General features: G+C 41.4%; 1 protein-coding gene across 1 annotated transcript in view; it reads left to right on the top strand.

The window, feature by feature from the left end:
• Window positions 1-24478, top strand: part of SPAG6 (sperm associated antigen 6) — a 50492-nt gene that overhangs the window by 14577 nt on the left and 11437 nt on the right. Inside the window, exons 3-8 of the mRNA XM_053409942.1 lie at window positions 2261-2427; window positions 6322-6505; window positions 12425-12630; window positions 13794-13967; window positions 18917-19069; window positions 21654-21845. Coding sequence (XP_053265917.1) covers window positions 2261-2427; window positions 6322-6505; window positions 12425-12630; window positions 13794-13967; window positions 18917-19069; window positions 21654-21845 — 1076 coding nt within the window. The remainder of the gene's footprint in view (window positions 1-2260; window positions 2428-6321; window positions 6506-12424; window positions 12631-13793; window positions 13968-18916; window positions 19070-21653; window positions 21846-24478) is intronic.

Raw genomic sequence — 24478 nt, 5'->3', positions numbered from 1 at the left:
TGAGTACAAATGGAATGTTATACTTATTCCAGATTAATTACCACAATGTACAACGGTGCAGTCTTATGTATATTGGGTACATGTGTCTTTAGAACACCTGTGCTTGTTGTTGTATTTTACATTAGTTTGCATATTTTATTATGCACTGTCCTGGGAATGTTTTTTTGGATGGGTGGGATGGGAATGCTTAAAACAGATAATTTATTTGAGTAAGTACAGGCTTACTTTACAAAAGACTAGAGCAAAAAAAGAAGGCGGAGGTCAATAAGACCAAAATTGCTGATTAAATTACATTGTTTTGAAAGGGCAGTACTTTCATTCTGGGAGCAATGTGGTTGCTGCTTCCTTTTGACTCCATCCCATAATGCTCTGCTGACATTAGGACGTGAAATTCACATGGGAAATTGCTCCTTATTCCCAGACAAAAATGTAGTATTGGCATGGAAAGTCACCATGGTGCCAACTCTTCCCACATGCAAACATTTCTGTTCCAGTGTTCCTGGTACAGCATGGGAAGTGACCACAGAGAAAAAGCCGATAGCCTCCTCTTCTCATACAAGAACCAGTTGTAATCCTCTTGAGTCAATGCAGATCTCCATTTTGAGATCTCCATTTTTCTAATCCTCTTCTTTCCCCACCCTCAATGATTTTAAGCTAGTTCTCTCTGCTTCCAAACATTTTAAATTTTACACCTGCTATTCAAATACAGTGTGTTTGGGATAGGGTGAGCATCTTGCTGATTGACAATAGAGGTTGTCATTCAACAACAGATTCAGACAAGGGCTCTCTCAGAGGATAGAAGTCTACCCACTCAAGCTGATATTGCACAAAGCTGTTTGAAATTCCTACGTGGCAGCTCCCTCTCCAGAGCCAGCTGGTTGTGTTCAGCATGAGCCATGGGAAGTGGTGACCTTTCTTGGGTGCCCCAAGAAATTTGCAGCTGTGTGCCAGAGAGTTGAGTTTTGCATGTGTCAGCAGCTGCACACCACCAGGTGGCCATGGGCAGGAAGCGGGCACAGGCAAATTTCAGACCACTGTGGTGTACCCAGTGGAAACTGGTTTTTGTGAGGTGATGTGTGGATTTCTTCAACTCTTTTCCTAAGGCAAATAGCGTCAATGAAGGGAGGAGACGGCCCCATTATTGGGATTACAGTAGTTCCAACACCGAAGGTGGCATTTGCTTTGGAGGAAACTTCCCCATGGGCGCCCTCTTTTCACTATGAGTAGTCGAAACCGTATCTGAGATTAGGTGACGGGTTTCTGTGTCCCAGAATGTGACTTTACAGGAAGAGATTAGATCTGGCGCATCTCTTTTTCTAGAAATGAATCACTGGCCAGTGAAAAACTACAAACCGACTGTTGTGTGTTTGTGCTGAAGAAGTGTTCTTCATATTGACTAAAAAGCTGACTTAAGCGGTTGGAAGTTTTGCTGGATTTGAAGAATGTGGTATAGGTTGAGTTTGTTTGTTTGTTTATTATTCAACTTATACCCCACACTTCTTTCAGGGAGCTCAGAGTGGCACATATTATTCCCCTTCCCGGTTTTTTCCTCATAACAATTGTGTGACTGGCTCAAGGTCACCTGGTGAGCTTCATGACTGAGAGGGGATGTGAATCCTGGTCTCTGGTCTTAGTACAACACTCTAACCACTACACTACACAGCGGTCAATTGGATGCCTATGGGAAGCCTGCAAGAACATCATCAGATGGTCTCTTTTGCTTCACCAGCTGCATTTGTGCAATATCAACAAGCCACATTAGTAGAGTATTAATATCTCAGAAAATTAGTTTAATAATTTAGCAGTATAAAACTATATCATAGGTTGTGATTACTGTGTCTTTGCATTTTTGTTTTTTTCTTCTTCACCATTATATTCATGCTAACACACACTTTCCCCTAATATATGCATGCTTGGGGGCATGCATCACAAATTTTGAGGAAATATGGATTTCAAAGGATGGTTCTCATATTGTTTTGATTCTCATATGCTTCAAGAAGGGCAAATTAGATATGTTGGCCTTTAAATGTGAACTGAATTGAATTTCTCCCCGATTCCTAATGGTGTTGCCCACTTTGGATGGGTAAAATGTGTACTCCAGGAATGGTTCTTAACACAGAGCTTAGGTTTACTTGCAGCAGATTTCCTTAATGCTAGCATTCAGTGTGTTTTATTTTATATTATTTTTCTCTTTTAAAAGTAGCATTTGATTCGTTTCTCTAATTACTGTGTGGACTTTCCCTCCTTTCTCATAACTCAGGTGTAATGGCTCTGCTGAGGCCGCTCCTATTGGATGTGGTTCCAAATATTCAACAGACAGCTGCTTTGGCCCTTGGGAGACTTGCCAATTATAATGATGACCTGGCAGAAGCTGTAGTTAAGGGAGATATTCTTCCGCAGCTCGTGTATTCATTGGCTGAGCAGAATGTAAGGAACTATTATTTTCTTAAAGAAGCCTTTTCTCACTGCCATATGGGGTTAAAATCTTCTGCCTTATGTTTATGTTTAATATATGTGCCTGTTTTATGTATATTTTATAGATTGTATACATTATGTTTTTTAATGAAAAACTATTCTGTCTTAATTAGACTCTGTAGATTCATGTTTTGTCATTGCCACAACATACATGCTTAGTGCATTGATCCCTCTTGATAGAAGGTGTCCATAATTGTAATTTAATGACCCTTTTAAAAAAAAGGAAAAGATTTTATTCTTACTTCATTAGCTGAAGTATATTACTGGTAATTTTATTTCCTGAACTGTTTAATGAAGTGATGGCATGGAGAAGGTTGTTTTATAAATGAAATAATTGGAAAAAAACCACCCCGTAATTAGCTATTTGTTAACAGTGACTGAGTAAAATGCACGTAAGACTAAATTTTGTAGCATAAATGATACCACAACACATGAGAGTCTAGAAACCCTTAGCGGTGCAATATCAAATGTATTTGTGTTTGAGTAGCAAAATATTTTTTAAAACTTTTATATTTGCTGATAAATAGGTTGTTTTATATAGTCTAGTAGTTCAATCATTTTGATCTTCTTGAAATAGTGTACCAACATGCATGGCATTTGTGACATGGTGTAGGTCTTGCACCAGATTGCTGGGGTACATGCATCCTTCGGCTATTTCTTTTTTTAAAGACCAACTCAATAAAGGTGACAGAAAAGGGACTTAAAGACCTGTTACAATCTTTCCCAACCTTGTACCCTCCAGATCTTGTTGTACTTCAGCTCACATTAGCCCCTGTTGGCATGACCAATAATCAGGGATGATAGGAGTTGTAGTCTTAGGGTTTCCAGGTTCCAACCTGGTGTGGGATGCCATGTCTTTTAAAATCACCAGCAAAGCATCAGGAAGGGCAACTACATCTTGCCTGTACAGTCCTTGTTTTCTCATCTTCTCCCTTTTGCTGCTTGCATAGAATCTTGCTTGTTCCTGCTCTCTTCTCCTTTAAACAAGGACCCTCTTTGGAATCCAGAATTCCTTATATAAACTGTGCTTTCTGGCTATACTTATTTTCCTATCAGTGAACTAATAACTTCCTTTTGGAACCAAGAATACTCTAGAATGAATGAAGTACCGAACATGGTATTTCTCACATCCCTGCAGTGTTTCAGCTAAATTTGTGTGCTGCTTTGGTGTTTATTGTCTGATCTTACGTTGTCTTCTGTTTTTCTGTAAAATCTTTTCCCTGCCAAAAATGTTCAGTTTTGCCCTGAGCTATAAAAACATTCTCACTAGTGAATCTTTTCTTCTGCTTGTTACTCAGATAAATGGTTCCTTAGGAAGATAGCTGGTAAGATTGAAAATCTCTCTATGGTAAACAGACACTGAAAAAGGGGTGCACAGACTTTACATCAGTACCAGCTGCTTGGGCATTTCTTCATGGTTTGGCATAAAATGTGGCAGCGGAGTGGCAGCTATTAAAGTCTCAGCACTGATGTGAAATTTGGTTAGTCTTATTTTTTCTCCAATGCTAAAAGTTATCCCTGAGCTGGCTCTGAGTGTGTGAAGCGTGTTGGTGCAGTGACATCAGCCCCTGGGTCTGTGACGCTTTGTAATGTGTATTATTTCAGAAGTAGTTCATTTTGAATAATAATAATGGATGCAGTCCTTTGGGAGTTTAGCTGTGCAGGCACCAGTGAAATGAATGGGAATTGCATAGATAGGCCTCCCTGCAGATTTTACCAGCCGATATTAAAAAGCCTTTGAAACACAGCCTCCTGCTTAAAACATAATTATTTGAAAGTAATAATATGCATGCTCTGATGCACATACATGTACTTGCTAATAATAATTCTGGCGCTCTTAAACTGTTGTCCTCTGAGCAACCATCAACATTTTGCAATATTTTATAGCCAGTCTTTGTAGTATTGGTGTTTGACACGCAGCAACTGCTGACAGGGTTTATTTTTTCCTGTTTCAAGATCAATGTCTATTCACACTGACCATTCTTACGGTATTTTCTCATTATTTTTAAAAGTAGGAGTCTTGTTTAGATAGTATGTTTCTCATATGCAAGCCTTGCACAATTCTTTGCAATATGTGTGCATGGACAGCAGCTAGGCAAATCATTTCAGGGGTGCTGATGACCTGCTGAGGCCTAGTTGCACCACAACCTCAAAATCACACCCTCTCACTTTCCTGGTTCAGCCCTCACAATCTGTAAAGTGGGTTCCATCCTTTTAGTCATTCTCACCTCTTTGTGTATGCATCTGTTGAAACAGGCCTGTGCAGAGAGGGCGATGTAGCTGGGTACACTTACCTCAGGCCTTGGAGGGCTAAGCTGGCCAGGTTCCCCTGCCAGGGATGGGCTGCTTTTTTGTTTGAGTTCATAACTTTATTCTAACAAGACTCCCACCTTGGGCCTCAGGCAAGCTCTGCATGGGCCTGTGTTGAAATGGTGGAGCTTGTCCACCTTTTACCACACTGATTTCCAATACGTACAGTCGTACCTCGGAAGTTGAACGGAATCTGTTCCAGAAGTCCATTCGACTTCTGAAACTTTTGGAAACCAAAGCGCAGCTTCTGATTGGCTGCAGGAAGCGCCTGCAGCCAATTGGAGGCCACGGAAGCCCCATCGGACATTTGGCTTCCAAAATAACGGTCGAAAACCAGAACACTCAATTCTGGTTTCTGATCGTTCAGGAGCTGGAACGTTAGACTCCCAAGGTGTTTGGGAGCTGAGGTACAACTGTATAGCAGGATGACGGGGAAGTCAGCTGTGACTTTGCCCTGGCTCAGGCACAATACAACTGGCCCCAACCATTTTGTGCGAGAGAAATGGACCCTCGCCTCTAGAGGCGTTGTGGTTCCCCCACAGTACCCATCATTTTAGACAGCTGGTGGAAGGGAGGAGTCATACCCTCCAATGTGTTGCAGCGGGAAACTGGAATGCCCATCTTCTGGGGCTCACTCACTGCGTGAGTCACATGACCTGTTCGAGAGCACGACACCCCCAAAATGTTCATTTTTGGGCACTATGCTCTTATTCAAGAGCACAGCCCCCAAAACGGGATGTCCAGTTGAGCGGTCTGGAGGAGCTTATGTTCACTCTCCCAGCACATGAAAGAACTGGAGTATCTGACTCCTGAGTATCTGTTTTCCTTTAAAAACACTGCCAATGCTGTACTTCAAACCAGCAGTTTGTTCATACTTTCACTCCGAGTTATAGATGGGTCCTGAGAACAAACAGTCTGTTGGATAGTCCCTTCAAAGCACAGATGGGTTGCTGCTTGGGGAATATTGCTTGGCTGTAATAAAGTATACGGACATGACTGTGGCTTGTGGGAGGGGAGAGGGAGGTTCTGCTTGGCTTCTACAGGGCAAACCACAATGTAGCATCCTGGGGGAAGCAGGGTTGCACTTTTAGCTTAAAGTTTCCTAACCTGCTAGGACGTTCAAAGACCAGTTTAGTCATCTGCTGCATATCAAATGTATCTCTAGAGACCTCGCAAGAGCATGCTGTAAAATTTTCTACATAGGAAGCTGCCTTCCCTCAAACTCAGTCTTGTCTGCCCTCCAGGATTTTAGACTGGAGCTTCTCCCAGCCCAGCTGGAGATTGAAATGGACCTTCTTCATGCAAAGCAGCTACTCTGCCCCTGACCTCTGGCCCTTTCCCAAATATACTCCCTTTGTATATACAGTATTCTCACAGTGAAAAATATACCAGAAAGCCCCTCATGCCCTGATGTGATAGGAACAAATTGCTCAACTTGTATAAAATCATTTAGTGCAAAGTTTTTCTGTCTTGCAAGACCTTAGAAAAACCCTCAGATAATTGCAGTGTATTCTTCTCTCCCTGATGCTTCTGCAGCGCTTCTACAAGAAAGCAGCTGCGTTTGTATTGCGAGCAGTTGGAAAACATTCTCCCCAGCTAGCCCAGGCGATAGTTGACTGTGGAGCACTAGACACGCTGGTCATCTGCTTGGAGGATTTTGACCCTGGAGTAAAGGAAGCTGCGTCCTGGGCCCTTGGCTATATAGCGAGACACAATGCAGGTAACAGCATTCCTAACGTTTGAGAATGTTTTTGTGTGTGCTAACATGGTGACAACTGTCAGAGGGAACACAGAAAGCAGCATGGTCACAGCTCCTTTATTGCCAAATAAGCAGGTAACAGGCCAAGCTTCCTGTAGCTTCCTGGGATAGCATGTCTCAGATGCGATATTAGCAGATAAGAGCTATTGTAGCATAACGGATAAGAGAGTCCCCAGTTCACATTTTGCCTTAAAATTGAATATGAGGATATTAATGCTGACCCACCGTACAGAATTGTTGGCAGGAACACAGAGTTAATGCATGCAAAATTATTTGAACACTCAAAAAAGTGCCATATAAATCAGGAGTGAGGGAAGAATTAAGGGAGGCAGTAATGAAACCACAAGCACCACTTCCTAAATCTCCCACTTGTATCTAGTGATTGTAGCTCTGTGGACGGGGCGTAACTACAGTTCCCAGGACTCTTTGGAGAGGAGTCCAGTGCTTTAAATGTATGGTGTGGATCTGCCCATAATCCCAACTGCTTTGTTATAGAGTTTCTAGGCCATATTTATTTATGTATTTGCAAGAATATTTATAAACTGCCAACTCGCAAATAATATGAGTGCTACCGTACAATGTATAGCAGAGGTAGAGAAGTGGATCTGGTTTGTGGTCCAGATTCTTATCTTCCCCACTACCATCCCCCTACAGGACAAGGGCCAGCCACCTGTCAATAACCTGACATTTGAATGATGACAGCACCTATGTGATTTGGGGGGCTTGCAAAGGCCCATACCCCATGCAGAGGTCCAATACAGATCCCTGAGCCCTGGGGAGCTGCTGTTCCTCCTGCTTGTTCTCATTGCCTGTTCACCTGCCCTCTCCAAGCATGCAGAGACAAGAGTGAGGAGGTGAAGCAGCAACATCCCCTGTCCTGTTCTTTTCCTCTGGAGTGGTTGTGTGGATTGGGCTTAGAGGGAGAGGGCATGCCAGTTGGCAGTGGGGCTGTAAACAAAGAGGAGGTGGGCCTACCCAGAAAAGTGTCCCAAGGATCGCCCTCCCAAGCCTAGAACTAGCACTTTGTAGAACAATATGCTAATAGCTAGCAAATATCCATCTATATAAGATCTGTGCTCCCTGTTTCCTCTCTGCCAACCTCCTTTTAAGTATGTTTAGAAACCAGAAACAACCAAGTGATTTTTTAAAAAAATCGTAGAATTATACTTACATCCTTGGCCATATTTTTCAAATCTTCCACTAAATTATCAGAATAATTTGTTTTCCAAATCACAGAAAGCTTGCATGACAAAGCTTCTGAATAAACTGGAGGGAAAATAATGACTTACAAAAAAGGAAAAAGAGAGCAATATTTATTTAGGAAAAACCAGACATATAGGAAAATAAAGGAAATGTTGAATAGATTTCTAACATGTACACTGTCCTAGTTTAGACGGTGAAGACTAGAAGACAGGGGAAAATACTTGTTACAAAGAGTTCGTAAATTACCAGAGCATGCTTCTAGAGAGCTATGCCTCTTCTCCTCTCATGAAGCAATTGTAGATTCAGACACGCAGAGAACCTGTGTCCATGGAAACAGTAATACATAGCAAACAAAATGGACCACACAGCCGATCAGGAAATCCTCTCTCTCATACGGATCACAGTCTTTGATTCTGAATGACATCAGACCTTGTGGGGCTGAGCCAAACCACAAACCACTTTTCTGAAGTGCTCCAATTAACAGTGGACAATCAATATGCAGATGGTTGCAGGTAAGAATTAGAAAGTGAACTGAAATCTGATCAGTATAATCAGTGGTACTGGAATCCTAGTGGGCAGTAAGGCATACCGCGGAGTTTAAAGGAAGACCTTTACAATGGTGTTAAGGGGTTTCCAGATGCATCTTGACCATCTTACTATGTACAGTGGTACCTCGCAAGACGAATGCCTCGCAAGACGGAAAACTCGCAAGAAGAAAGAGTTTTCCGTTTTTCGAGGTGCTTCGCCAGACGAATTTCCCTATGGGCTTGCTTCGCAAGAAGAAAGCCCATAGGAAAATCTCCGGGGACCTCTTTTAAAATGCTGGCGGTCAGGAGCAAAGACTTTCGCCCACCGCCGGCCTTCAGAAGAGGTCCAGGACCTCTTCTGAAGGCCGGCGGGGGGCAAAAGTCTTTGCTCCCCCCCGCCTGCCTTCCCGGTATAGCGGAGAAGCGCAGCGCATTTCTCCGCTATCCCGGACTGCTTTTGAAGGCAGGCGGGGGGAGCAAAGACTTTCGCCCACCGCCGGCCTTCAGAAGAGGTCCAGGACCTCTTCTGATGGCCGGCGGGGGGCGAACGGCTTTGCTCCCGACCACCAGCATTTTAACAGCGCCCCGGGACAGCGGAGACTTCTCCGCTGTCCCGGGGGCTTTTAAAATGCTGGCGGTCGGCAGCAAAGCCCTCCTGTCCCCGGAGCTTGCGGGGCGGGAGGTGGGGAGAAGGGCTTTTCTTCCCACCGCCAGCCTTCAGAACAGCCTTTTGAAGGCTGGCCGTGGGAAGAAAAGCCCTTGTCTCCCCCCCCCCCCCCAGCCTTCAGAAGAGGTCGGGGGACAGACTGTCCCCGGACCTGGTCTGAAGGCGGTTTCCATAGGAACGCATTGATTGATTTTCAATGCATTCCTATGGGAAACCATGCTTCGCAAGACAAAAAACTCACAAGAAGAAAAAACTTGCGGAACGAATTAATTTCGTCTTGCGAGGTACCACTGTAATGTTGATTTTAGCATGCAAGATGGAAATTCAAGATGGCCACAATTTTGCTGATACAATAAAACCAGGGGAACCTGCAACAAAATACTGCAGTGTTTTCCTGGTGCGCCTCCTCAGCCAGCCTGGAACAGTGGTCTCATTCTTTGCTGTGGGGAGCAGGGAGATTTTCAGGAGGGGAACAGGAGAATAGGATACTGTACATTTCCCCCCTTTCCACCATATTGAGGTCTTCCCTATTGTGTCATAGCATTGGAGGGATCAGGTTTTCAGGTTTCACTGCAAGCTCCAGACCTAAGCATTACATAGCAGTGGGTGGAGTTCTAGAGAAAATTCCTGTATGTTTCAAGGAGGGGAGATTTTTAACCCCCCAGCTCACATCATACTAAGCCTAATCCACTCCTCCAAGATTTTTTACTATAAATTATTAAGAGCTTGAACATGCATGTTTCTTGTCTCCCTCCCTCCACCTCCAGATTACATGTTTTTCCTTCACTGACACAAACATGTACACCCTTGTAGATCCTAATCAGACAATGTTTGTTTTAAATTTTAACTTAGACGTTTATATACTTCTACAGCGCCAGGGTTTTTTTAATATATAAAAAATTGCTGGCTTACTCTTGCATGACCCCATTTCGCTTTCTGACAGGCATTTGACCTCCTAAGTTCACTCTTACGGGGAATGATACAATCTGATTTATAATATATATATATTTCCCTTGTATCACCTCACATAGGTCTTCCATCTGCTCCCTTTATTTAAACTTAACATTCTTTGTTCAGAACCCTTCTGTGCCTTTCCTCTGAACTAGAATTAATTCCCATAGCCTAATTCTTTTTTAAAAAATCCCATCATCACCACCACCACCCCCTTCTTCATCTAGGTTGTGGGTGTTGGAGTGAAATAGTCTTGTTTCTGGAGTGTGATAAACAATGCAAAATCTATATAGTATTTATTTTCTGAGAAAGGGAAATTAAGCTTTTATACATAAACATGCATGTACCTAAACTTATGACAGAGCTCTTCAAATCTAAAAATGTAAACGAGAATATTTTCAATATTCTGTTTTAAGATGAGATCATATTCATTATATTTTATCTACAAGTTGGCTTGACACACGGGGAAAAGAGGGAAGTCACAAGTCAGACATCTCTTCAGATAACCCTATAGTATTTAACAGCAACATACTAAAAGAGCAACAATTCAAGCAAAGGCCTATTAATTAAATGCACTGGCCTATTAGCTTAAGATCCTTTTTAGATTTTTGTTTGGATTGTTCAGTTTCGTTGTTGTATAGGTATCATATTTAAGTTCCAAACCTACTTCTCCTTGTTGAATGTAAAACGTAGTTTCTAAGAAGTGGGGGAAATATTTCAGTAGAATGTTTTGTTTTATTTATGAACTTTCCTTACCAGCATCCAGTCCATTGGGATGAAATTTCACTGTTAAGTCTTAGGACTAGACTATGATAGGTTGTTCAGAATGTTGCATTTTTCAGTAAGTTATGCTATAAAAGCAAACAGACCAATATGCATCTATTGCAGTATTAGGCAATAGAAAAATATTTTGAGTTTTATGACAAATGCAAAATAGTCAAGTATGTTGTAAATAAAATGCAGGCTTCATATTGACCTATGTATTTGATCTTAAGTACGATCCTGAATATAGTACAGTAGACTTTCGTACTTCAGCCCATAAGAGCAGTATCAATGGTCAACTAAATTTAACAGCAAATTAAGAATGCTGTTTTTGTGCCATTATAGGTGCAAAATACAATACCATCAGTCAGATTTTTAATGATTGTAGCCAATGGCTGTTACTATATTAAAAATACAAAACCAAATAAGAACATCCAAGAGTAAATTTAAAAACTTTCAGGACTGCAGATTATCAAACCTTTAAATTATAAAATTCACCAATTTGTTTAGATTTAGCTATGTCAAACCCTGTTTCTAATGTGGAGGACTGGAGCATTTTGGCTGAATGGTGCTCTTTAGTAACTAACTATATAATAATAAAATATATAAATTATGCCATGAGCAAGCACATCAGTGGAGAATCCAAGTTTGTGGTTATAACACGGTGATTGGGAAAGTTCCACTGAAGGCTTTGATTGATGGACTGTAAATGCAAAATCAAAGTTGAATCCTTGAATTACAACAGCTATTTGTTGCCATGGCAGTGTAAGGCGGGTTAAATGTTAAAGATAAGAGAGTATGTGCATAACAAGGAGAGGACCTAACAAAACCTTATTTAAGAACCTATAATAGCCCATTTGAAATTAATGGGGTTTGTGTTCATTTTTCATCATCTCCAAAAATAGCCCTTGTTCTATTCCATGCATTTGCTATCCCGCAATTTTCTACTTCAGTACTGAAGCTAATGACAAATATGTGGAGGGAGGGTAATGAATTTCTGCTATAACAGTACGCTGACTATATCAGTTAATTGTGGGTTCTTGGGTTAAGATGCAAGCAACTGGCCATGGCAGCTTAATGCAACTGTCTGTTGCAGTGATTTAACGTAGGGAAAGACGGTTATTGGTAGTTTACTGATGAGGAATGCGCTGTTGAAAGAAAGAAAGAAAGAAAGAAAGAAAGAAAGAGCATTTTGATGTCCAAAATTAGCAAGCCAGATTTTGCAGTGGAGTATAATATATAGATTTCTTCTTCTTTTAAAAAAATTGAGTGCATTTATTTAGGCATGTTATTTTTTTGCTTCGTATACGAATGGGGATTAATGCCATCTAAATTAGCTTTGTGGGAGAGGGGGACACGTTTTGGCATTTTGGCTTTTCTTTATTGTTAGCTGTGCAGAAACTGCTTGCCTATTGATCAGTGCCCCAACAGTCAGGGCTTAAACAGCTGACATCTGCTTACTCTTTTTAAACACACACACACCACACACACACACACACACACACACACACGGTAAGGAAACCATTTCAGCCTAATCTACCTCAAATGTGTACATGTAAATGGAGGTCCATCTATTGACCTGTATTCTTTTCAGCCAAGGATTGGTCCACATGGTTTATGAAACTAGGAGGGCTGATTTGAAATGCAGATGTCAAGGCACTGAAGTACACCCTCCCCTCTCCCCCTCCTGCTGTATCTGTCAGGGTGAAAAATGGCTTGCACAAGGGTCAGTCACCCATACTCGCTTAATTACTTTCATTGGACCAACAGAACTGTCACAGGCTGTGGTGGATGCTGGAGCCATTCCTCTCTTAGTCCTCTGTATCCAGGAGCCAGAGATTGCTTTGAGAAGGATTGCAGCTTCCGCGCTCAGTGATGTTTCAAAGCATTCTCCGGAGTTAGCACAGACGGTTGTGGACGCGGGGGCAATTGCTCACTTGGCTCAGATGATCCTCAACCCCGATGCCAAACTAAAGGTACTTTTCAAACTATTTCCCCCTTCTCATGACATGGAACCCATTTTCAGCTGCGATGGCGTGTTGAGGAAAAAAACGTATTAATCTAAATGTTGGATTCTAAAGGACTCTTATCCCAAAAGACACATTGCTAACTTGACTATTGTAGAGATCCGACTGCTTTTAATGTGACTTCTGCATACATAGTGGAAATAACTAGTGGGGAAAAAGTGAGCCCACTCACCTTTAAATGTTGAGATTATTTTGTTTCTAATCAGCAGTCCATATTCAGATATCTGTGATAATTATCTCAAGGGCTAGTCCAAGGTATAGTGGTATTTTCTTTACATTTGAAACCTTCATAACATTGATTCAATAGGTCTAATATATAGTGTGAAGTGTTGTAATGGGGTTCTTAAAATGGTAATTCTGCATTCTTAAGCACATGCATTTGGTCATAGTTTCATTTCTTTTAGTGGTACTTGGTTCCTACTAAATCAGCTGAGAAACTTGGTACAGGACTGTAGGTTTCTCATAATATATGTTTTCTTTTTTACTGTTTAATTTCATTGCTAATTTCTACGGAAAATCATGACACAATAAACTGGATAGTTATTTAAAGGACCTCAACTTCCTTTGTCTTTTTAATAATATGGCATTTTATGCCAATTAACAGCAAATGGCATTTTCCACATGCATGTTTAATTAAAATAGTTTTTTTAAAAAATATTGTTATTTCAGATATTAAAATTTAAATTATAACAGCTGATGAAAAATTGTGGGGTCTGTACTTTGTAACTTAAAAGGAAAAAGCAGTTACTTCATGTGTAATGCTTTTAAATGAGACCAATAAACTGCATGTCTTCTGTTTTGAATTTCTTGTAGCATGAGTGCATTTTCTTCCACTCTGATTCCATATTTTATTTACTCAAAACTAGCCCCTCTGAACTTAATGAGACTTTCTTTAAGTAAATGTGTTTTTCTTGATAATTATATTTTCTTTGTTTGTTGCTGTTACACTAGGAGGACTGCGAGTTTTGTAAAAGTTGTGGGTGGTTTCATTCTTTCACAGCATGAGAGGAAGTTTTCTTTCTTTTTTATTGTTCTATATGTGTGTGTGTGTCTGCGTCTGTAAAGTGTTTGCCCAATAAGCCATTTATAAAACAATCCTTCCTATTTACCAGCGTCAGGTGCTCTCAGCTCTCAGCCAGATAGCAAAGCATTCTGTGGATCTGGCAGAAATGGTGGTTGAAGCAGAAATTTTCCCTGTTGTACTCACATGCCTGAAGGACTCGGATGAATATGTCAAGAAAAATGCTGCAACTCTAATTAGAGAGATAGCAAGGCATACGCCTGAGGTAAAACCTTGAGAATGCAAATACAAGGTCATGTTATTAGTGTGTATACTTTAAATAAATGTTAAAAATTCCCAGTATTATTCTGTCATTAGGCAAAGCGAAAAGCTCTGTGGAATTTCCATTGGTGGGGAAAAAAAAGAGAGGAAATGTTTGTTGCTGTTATTGAATGTGTTTGGAATACAAATAGGGAAATGGGCAAAATAGGCTTTCCTTGCTTGTGGGTTTCATTATCGAGAGTATTCTTAACGTTTAGGACACAAAGGAGAGTGTAGGGAAGGCAATTATGAAGTGCGTTTTTTCTTAAACTACCATTCAACACACAGATAAGTGCTGTTAAGATCCCTCAAATCAATAGATTTATGCATGTTTCAGGGTGCATTGAATTGTGGCCCCTCAGTTTTTGTGACGTGGCCCCTTCAGGATGTCCAATCAGTGTGAAATCCATTTTTAAATGTGCTGCCCTAGCAAGATACTAATACTTACATTACCTTTAAAATGCTTATTGTATACTGATGTGAAAATCTCTGAATTCTACATCATGTTTTTGAGCAGATCTGAGTTAAGCTCAGTGCATGGACTAAGGAGTAAAGTAAAAATAAACTGATAACTGAGTGAGATTCATCTCCCTCCACTGAACTAAATACAGTGAATCACATACTGCATAATTGTTTCCCTCTGAAACAAATGTGGGGCTCCACATGTCAGGTTTGGGACATTACTCCTTACATTTCTTCTGCAAACGTTGCGGAACCTCAGTACCCCAAATGCTCCATAACTTGACTTTTAAAAAAACCCAGTCTTCAAATATTATCAGCTAGGCTGAGAAGGTTATAAAGAAACAAGAGTGTGTGTGAGGGGGAGCTCCCCCCTCTTGTGGTTCGTGAACATTTAGAGCACACTAGGGTCTCATTATTGAGAGCTTTTTATTAATTTAAGCCACAAAATCCCACGTCGAAATCCGATATTCTCATTATTTCAGGTGCTCTGGGGCTTTAGGGAAAACCCCCCAGATGCCACAGGGATAATGTGAGAGGTGCTGCTTTCCGTCGCTCTGGTGCTGCTGGGGGTGGGGGGAGGAGGAAGGATTTGGGGAATCCTTGCTGTAGTCAAAACTTCCTTTGTGCCACAGGAGCACAATCTCCACAGGAGTCCTCGCTCTGCTTCTCAAAGCTCATGCATTAGAAGCAGAGGGTTGGGAGGGGGAGGGGCTGCTTGGTTTGCAGGCTGAAGCAGCCTCTGTAGATGAATCTGGTATTGCGCTCCAGCGAGGAGGATTTATTTCTCACCAGGCCTTTTCTCGGATGTAGGATTTGATCTTGAGAGAGTCCTGTTGATACTTGTTCTTCAAAGGACAGCGTACTACATATACACAGTTAGTTTTCCAAAGCGATTCAGCCAACAAAATTGGCATCAAATGATGAAGCCAGATTGAAACAACGCAGAGCATCGGTTTCACTGTTTGGCTTTCATTTGTCAGGCTGGCTGGTCTTGTTAAAAATTAAAGCAGTGCACAGCCCTTGTATGACTTTAAATGCTAGCCGGAGAGGCGGCTATTAAATATTGGAAAGCAGATTTATTTGTCTACAACTGAGTTGCTTGAGTAAATAGCCCTCGAAATAGAAAAAAAATGGCTTTATTTATTTATCTGAGGGATTTATAACCCGCCCTGCCATAAAATTCTGAGGGCAGTTACAAAATTTAGAAATGCAGCAAAATAAATTTGAAATGTACAACTTTTAAAATATTCTGAAATATACTAAAACAGTAATATCAACAGGAGCGGTATGAAACCCATAAGCCCTGCCAATATAAAACAGACCAAACTGAAGTAAAATAAAATTTAAAAAGTCTCAAATGCCATCAGTATATGTGTCGGGCAAATAGGTCTGGTGTCAGCCCCCAGCATGGTGAGGCAAATGTCAGGTCCACTGCTGCAGACATCAGCTTCCTTATAGGAAAAAAAATCAGCACAGCACTCTGCAAAAGAACCATAAGGTGAGGAAGCTGTAGCCACCATATTAATACCCCCAGAATCCCTCCAGCTTCTGAGGTGGGACCCAGAGACATTCTGGGGAAATTTCTGGGGAAATTAAGTTGGTGGTGGCGGCGGCTGCAGATGCCTCACCTGATGTTTCTCTGTTGCTCACACACTCTGCTGCTTTCTGTGCCACTGCTGCCATTGGGTAAGTTTGTGGGTGCCCAACCTCAGCAGTACTGTAGGGACCACTCCGGGGACCACTGTGCAGAACCCCTACAAACCTGGCAACCTTCTGTAGGTGAGCCTCCCTGGGGACAGCATTCTGCAATTGGAGCACCTCCAATGAAAAGGCCCTTTCCCCAGTAGCCATCCACAAAACATTGGATGGGCAGGGTACCCCAGAATAGGGTCTCTGATAAGGCTCTCATTTTAGATAGACATATGTAGAGATTGTGTTTTTGTTTTTTTAAAAAAGTCTGTTTGAAGGTTTCTTCACTGTGATAAGAGTATAGTCTTGGGAAGTAGTGGCATAAGCAGACTCTTGGAAAAGCATATTTTAAAAATCCATTAAGGATGCAGTCCTGCACAGTGATGTGTGTACAAGTCCATGGATTTCAGTGGAACTTTAAGTAAATTTGTGCAGGCTATGCTTCCATGAATATCATGGGTGTAGCTGCCTCCCCACCCCCACCAAATCAAGTAAGTAATTAAAACTATTTAACTGACCAAAGCTGTCGCAGATAACTCAATTCTGCCCCACCCCCCATAAAGCCAGGCCCCTTCTAATATAAATCCTGGCTACACTCATGATGAATATCATTTCTCAGTGGTGAAACATGTTCACTAACTGCTACAGTGTTCTGCTTTTAGAGACTGTTTTGGAAAAAAGAGAACACAGTTGCTGGGGGCACTTTGCATCACTGATCCAAAAGCTCTGATGGCTTTTAATTTGCTTTGCAAGCACACTTCAAGGTGCTGGTTTTAACCTATAAGGTCTTGGATTAAACAATTCCAGACAGCTATGTCTATAGTTTGCTCTCCTAGTTTTGTTATAATTTAAGTTAGAAGGAGAATGCATGCTTAGAGAGCTGGGTTCAAGCTCCCAGGTGGCTGTGAAATTCACATATGTGGCTTTTGGCCTCACTGCCTAACCTACCTGGTAGGATTGTTGTAAATACAGAATTGAGAAACTCTGTGGATGTCATGTTGAGCTCCTTAGAGAAAAAGCCAGGGTGGCAATGTGATAAATTAAAGCTGGCAATTCCGTCTGTGTGATGAAAGCATATTCTTGATGGCCTCTTTCCAATTACCTCCTCTTGGATACATGCCAAAGCCAGAGAATGAATATTTTCTAGAAGTATTTGGGGTGGGGGCAAGATCCTATTTAGGCTAATTTAAAGGTCAAGATTACTATTGAGTGAGTTCTCTCTTGAGATTAACACTGAACCTTTCAGGTAGGGATGAAAATCAAAAACTAAAAATGCTAAATGAGTTTCGTATTGGGTTTAAATAGTCTTCATCCAGTTTTCTTAGGACTCCAGTGGTGACTCAACACATCTTCGCTTACCAGGGTTCTTGGGAATGTTCACCCTTAAAAAGGAAGCAAGGTTCTGAATGCTGAACCAAGAGCATTCGTTCTGTTCTCAGAATGTTCAGCTTTTCATTCATTTGTCCATGATAAATTTGACTTAATCCTTCCCATCCCCAATTGGCCATGTCTTTTGAAAAAAATAGAGTAATTTGGAAAGAAGTTGTGGCAAGAAAGAGATGACACTAAAGAGCAGGTCAGTGGGAGAAAGAATAGGATCCTTGGGATCCTATTCCCACACAAGCTTTTCCATAGCTCTGCTTTAATTCCACAGACAATATAATTTTCAAACTTTGCTTGATAAGAGCTGGAAACTTTCAAAGTTTACATTTTACACTGCACAGTGCACATGTAGACACCCAGGAATGTGAACAGGCCTGCATTTAGTGTATAGGCATAGTCCTAAATGTTTGAATGTGCTTAAACCCCTTAGCCCCCTTAATGCGCTTAAACCCCTTAAACCACTGAAATAAATTTAGGCTTGCCTTACTCTTTATTAGGAAGTATACCAAGCACTTCCATAGCTCAGTGGTAGAGCATATGCTTTGCATGTAAAACATCCCAGGTTCAACTCCTGACATGTCCAGATAGGGCTGGGGAAGATTCCTGTCCGAAACCCTGGAGAAGTGCTGCCAGTCACTGTAGACAGCACGGACCTAGATGAACCAATATTCATATAGGTCATCACTTATGCACATATCTTGAACAGAAGGGGCATCTATATGCCTGTGGGTGACAGTGGTTTACAACATACGCCATAACTCCTTATGTGTTGCATATGTAGCAATGTATTTACATATACACCCCTTTTGTGTGTGCAGCACTGCTCTTCCACTGAAGCAAATGGGAAAGTCCTTGTGGACCAAAACCTCTGAATCCACGAGAATAATCAAATCTAGCTATTTACTTACAAATCAATACATCCTAATGCTTACTAGTAAGCTCCTTGTCTTCAGCTGCACCCTAAGATTTCTGTGGAGCAAAATGGGTTTGCCCTGGTTGCTAGGGCAAGGTTGATGAACCTGTTCCACTCCTGATATTGTGAATTCAGCCCTATGGCCAATAGCCAGGGATGATAGGAGTTATAGTTCAGTAACATTTGGAGGACCACGGTTTCTCCATCCTTTCAGTGGAAGGCTGCATTGTATTATACTTTGCTAATTTGAATACATCTGTAAGCATCTGTTTAGCATATAATGTGGCTGATTAAGCACTAGGGGCTTCTTCAGCTCAATTATATCCATATGAATAGAATGGCTCATTTTTTAAATTTTTTATTTTTTGGTGTGCATCATCAATAGGGATGGAGTCACTTGGCCATAGACTGCTTGACTGCACTGTTTGACAGTTACTTGAAATCCTTTCTGATTTATCTGTTTTCAGCTTTCACAACTCATAGTGAATGCAGGGGGAGTTGCTGCTGTCATTGACTGTGTTGGTTGCTGCAAAGGAAATGTTAGACTTCCTGGTATCATGATGCTGGGCTATGTGGCAGCTCATTCAGAGAACCTGGCCATGGCAGTGATCATTTCAAAGGTTAGTTCTTGCTGGTTGCTATAATCATAATGAGATTCTGAGAAGATGATGCATATGCGCGTGGCTGTGCAGGCTAGATGTCACAACAATGTTTTTATCAGACTGGTGAGGATGCTGAAGACAAAGAATGCAAGTTTGTTTTTCATAAATGTTTGATCCCCTGATAGCCATGAAGCTCACTGGGTGTCTTTGGGCTGGTCACTATCTCTTAGGTAGCCCATGTGCACTGTTTGGAGTCCCTTGAAGGAAAGGTGGGATATAAATGGCTTGCATCCAATGGTGGCTTTACCTTGCTGTAAAACGCTTCCTTTCAGTTAAGGTGGAACACCCAATTTTTGCCTGTCACTCCCTTTCCACTTAAGTTCCACCTGAAAAGCTGCTTCTGAAGAATCAGGGACCCCCCAGAACGGTATGGCATATGTTGCAGAGGACTATATTGGATAGGTGAGGTTGGCAAAAATCTGGATTGTACAATTGGAAGCCCTATCTGCTAAGGCAAAGCTGCCATAGGATGCAACCCAATGTAAACAAACAAAACAAACATAAATCTCATGTACCCTCTTGACACCGTAAACTAACGGGAAAAGCACCTGAATATAGGCTAGCTACTGATTCAAACATCTTGGATGCTTTTCATGAACTGTAGGACAGGGATGAAAATAACATTTCACACTTCAAGTGGAATTCTTCTTTCATTATGTAATCTAAACACAATTAGATACCAGCCTTGCTGGTTTCAATGGCTCTTGCTTCCAAAAGAATGAACTTTGTATCCCACTTATAACCTAGTCATAAAAATTCTAAGTTGTATTTAAAAGATTATGTGTAAACTCTTTAGAAAAAAGGTGTTTGTTTAATCCCAATTTAGAAAGAATATTTTTAGCACAATTCTGCTAGAGTTAAACATTTTTAAATCCTGTTGATTTCAAAGGGAGAGTTATGCACATATTTAATTCTCTCTCTCCCTCTCCCTCTTTCTCCCCATGTGTGTTAGAGAGAGAGAGAGAGAGAGAGAGTCCGTGTTAAATTAGTGTCTACATTTGGCTGGATTGTGCCTTTGTTTATTTAATAACTTCCATAATTCTTTTTAAAAGTACCATAGAGATAATGATGTTCAGAGTTATTCGGGGAGCATTAAAGAAATCAGAAAGAAATTCATTGTTAAAAATGTCATTGAAATATGATAACTACGTCCACTTAAAGGTAGGGTGTTTGTGTTTCTAAAGCAAAAAAATCACTTGAATGTATTAATTTGTGTTACATAACCAGAGTTATGCTCTTACTCATTGGGCCTGGAATGTAATGGAATAGCAGGGCCTTGGGTTTTGTTTTTTGTTTTAAGAAAGGTTATGGATTAGTTTGCTAGCACAGTTTTGCATTTTCATGAGATGCTAATCGAGTTGTTTTTCCAAATGGCAGAAACAAAATTGGCAATTGGCTTCTTAGAATAAATATTTGATGTCTCACTTTAAATTTCTTCACAATAAGAATACATAAAACAAACATGTACCTGCTTTCCTCCTGCTGTGGTACATTTAAAGTGTGTGTGGTGGTGGTGGGGAATTAAACGCTGCAAAAAAGTGAAACACATTTATGCTCTGTTCCATCATGAAATGACTTGCAGTTTTGAACCCTTGTGAATGCTCTTCTGTTTTGGTTTTCCTGCATTGCTTCATTTGAAATGGCTAGACTGCTAAGCAAGCTTTTGTGTCTGAGATGAGGGTTGCTAGATAACCTGACAGTGAGGAAGAAAATGTAATATTTCACTGCGTTGTGAGCAATATAGGTATTGATGCTATTGTGTCTCCCTCTCCCTTAAAAAAATGTATCAAATGGTTCCTGGTGGATAGTAGAATGTATTGATGCTTTTAAAAAAACCCCAAAGTGTTCTAATTATAAAATTGTCAGGACTAAAAGGCAACCTGACTGATGAAAGTTCCAATATACATCTGTAAGGGTCAACGCTCACATTAATAATAACTTGTTCTGTTTAACGGCATTGTGTGGAGCAAATGAAGAAAAGCAAGTAAAAAGGACCTAAATATCCTGCTTGGAGTGGTGGAAGAAACCACCCTGCTCCCTCCAAGCATTATGGCTGTCCCCCATCCATTTATTTATGTGAGGCTTGTGTGGCAGCCTCCTGCAAGTCTTACTGAAATGAACGGAGGGGGCACAGAGGCAGTGCTTGGTTGCTTTCCAGGAAACCTGGGAAAGAAACCTGAAACCCTGGAATTTCAGTGCCTGATAAAAGCGCCAGCTTTGCTTTCTGCTTTCTGCCTGAACTGTGGCACCTGCTCCCTGAGTCCTTTGGAAAGCAATAAACGTGTCAGCTCTAACAGCCTTTATCTCGGAGAAATTTGCAGATTTAATATTCTTCTGATGCTTAAATATGTAGCGTTCAGGAGTAATCCTTGCAGACGGTGCAAGTGACAGAGGCATCATAGGTGCTTTGAGTTGAGAATGTATAAATACAGAGAAAGGGAGAAGCTTTTTATTCCATCCCCTCCCTCCCCAGCAATCTTTGCAAGGTTCTCCAAACCCAGCCTGGATTCATAGTGTTTTGTGCTTTTGATTAATACCACAGGGGGTTCCACAGCTGGCAGTGTGCTTGTCAGAAGAGCCAGAAGATCATATTAAGGCAGCAGCTGCCTGGTCTTTGGGACAGATTGGGAGACACACTCCAGAACATGCCCGTGCTGTTGCAGTAGCAAATGTCTTGCCTGTGCTGCTCTCCCTGTATATGTCACCTGAAAGTTCAGAAGATCTTCAAGTCAAAGTAAGTAGATTTGCCTGATGCTTTGAGACAGGGTGGGCTAGAAAACAAATAACATTCGATTATGGGTTAGCAACCAGTTTGGTGCTAAGGTAATAAATAGTAGATTTCTGGGAATGGGTGGCGATTTGCTCACCCTGCCTGGGAATATATAGTAAGCCAGATGGCTGCTGCTAAATTGCATAGATCCGTTAGCACAATTTATCATTTTATCAAACTACAATTGGTGGATGTGCCAGGCTGTTTTAAAGGTACAATATTCTCATTTAGAGACCTTCTGGTTCAACCATACCATCCCCATAGGCTGTGATTCAAGCTACATATGTGAAAGCAAGTATCACTATGAAATAGGAACCTGCCGTAGTTACAGCAAGTAACTAGTTTATTTGCTCATCTGGCCCAGTTTTGTCTGTTGTGATTGGCAGATTCTCCCTAGGGTCTTAGGCAAGCATCACCTGCTACCTTATCCTTTTAACTAGGGATGCTGGAGTCAGGTGCTCTTCTACTGAGTTGCAGTCCCACCCACTCAGTGGGACATGGCCAGTTTATACATTAGTGCAGCAGTGGAAGAGCCATTTCCCCATGGCTGCTTCCCATGCAACTTTAGTATCAATGGGCCACATAACGTAGTTTCTTTTGACGTGAGCATCTCCTAGACCTCCAAAAGCGATGTTTGCATGTAAAGGAAGCACACTGTTTGGTTCAGCCATCTTGTTCCTCCGTTGGTGTGCACTATATATGCCTTAGAATGAGGTGGTAAGAGTCCTGAGGTGTTAGAGTAGATTACCACTTCAGACTATGTGAAAACAAAACTCCTTGCAGATGGAAAACTAGATTACCAGGAAGAAAACTTCAGCTGTGCTTGCTTTCTGCTTGAAAGTGATTTGTTTTAAACTTCAGAAAATGGTATTTCAGAGAACATTCAGAAATGTCATCCCCCCACCTGTAATCTGAAATGGTACAGTCCATTCTGTTCCATCAGGATTCCACCACCTCCGTTCTGCTTTGCGCATAGGCCAGGACATTGCCGGAGAAACACAGGGTGAAGCTATATGGAAGTGGCTCCCCCCAGTGTTTCAGTAACATATCAATTGGGCCTTACCTCCAAGAAAAAAATATAGTTAAGATCAGAGCGTTCGTATTTACTGTTTCTGCTGTACAGGATATGACATAATATTGTCTGAGTCATGGAAAGTTTTGGGGCCTCTCTAGGTTTTTGCTTCCTTTTGAGGATAGCAGCTGGAGTGTAAAGTGTAAATCAGCTTGCTTAGAAGTGTGCAGGCTGGGGAGTGACACATGGAAAGTAACAAAGAGCGTAAGTTGCACTCTCACTCAGGAAACATTCGGAGCCACACAAGCAAGAGGCCACCAGTCTGTTCTCCTCCTCTCTCCTGTTTCTCTCTTCTGGCTCTGCCTTTCTTAAGCTCCATTTGCTACTGTAGTTTGTGCACACATACCTTCCCAGATGGTCAGCCATCCAAGGAGCTACAAATCATGCCTCTCTGAAACCAGGAGTCATAATTCATTCCAAGCATAGGAGAACCACATGAGGGGAAATCTCTTATTACAACAAGGGCTTCCTGGATTTTCTTGGCCTTTTCCACAGCTGGGGTTATGGCATGGGATAAACCTGTGCAGAGCGCAGCTTCTAGCTGCTTTTTGGGTAGCTGCCTGTCAGTTGTGGTAGCTGATTATTTACGTATTTTTTGCACCATAACACTCACTTTTTTCCTCCTAGAAAGTAAGGGGAAATGTCTGTGCGTGTTATGGAGCGAATGCCTGCAGGTGGCGGGGGGATCTGCTGCAGTCGTGAGCAGAGGATCCATGGTTCCCCTTCCTTCCCTCCTCCGTGGTTACAAAGCATGGATCCACATGGATCCTCAGGATTTTTGCATTGGGCTACTCCAAACTCACTGTCAGATCACATGTCTGTGGCCACAGCATGAACCACAAAAATCATATATCCACTATTTCGTTTAGAATATTTTTTTTCTTGTTTTCCTCCTCTAAAAACTATGTGCGTGTTATGGTCTGGTGCGTGTTATAGAGCGAAAAATACGGTATATTCATTTTATCTCAGCTTTTTGTATACTACATAATCACTCACGTTTCTAAGTGGTGTATATAAAATGGAAAAAAACCTTACAGTGACTACTGTATAATAAATTGAAATTAATTAGAAAAAGATGAAATTTCCTTAAAATGCCTGCTGGAATAGAAAGGTCTGTGTCAAGCATCTGATCTCAGCTGGGGGGGAGTTCCACAGGATCAGGCCCATAATACTGAATGCATGCTTTCTAGTGGACACAAGCCATGCATCTGAGCCACTAACAAGAGCCTTCACTGATGATCTCAGTGACTGGGCAGGGATATAAGGAACCAGGTGTTCCTTAAGGCGTCCGAGACCCAAGTTGTTAAAGACCCTTGTAAATTAATATGGGACCTTTGAACTTGGCCTGGTAACATATGGGTAGCTAGTGTTAGCTTTTACACTCTGGAATTAGGTGTTAGTAGTCTCTCCTCACCAACAGCCTATCCACAGCATTTTTCACTAGCTGGAGCTCCCAGACTATGACCCAAGGATATCCTACATGGAGTTCATTACAATAATCAAGTCTTGAGGTTGCATGACTCAC

This window comes from Podarcis raffonei, chromosome 12, assembly GCF_027172205.1.
Source record: "Podarcis raffonei isolate rPodRaf1 chromosome 12, rPodRaf1.pri, whole genome shotgun sequence".
Taxonomy (NCBI): Eukaryota; Metazoa; Chordata; class Lepidosauria; order Squamata; family Lacertidae; genus Podarcis; species Podarcis raffonei.
Note: the sequence above shows the minus strand (reverse complement) of the source record. Positions and strands in the feature narration are given on the sequence as shown.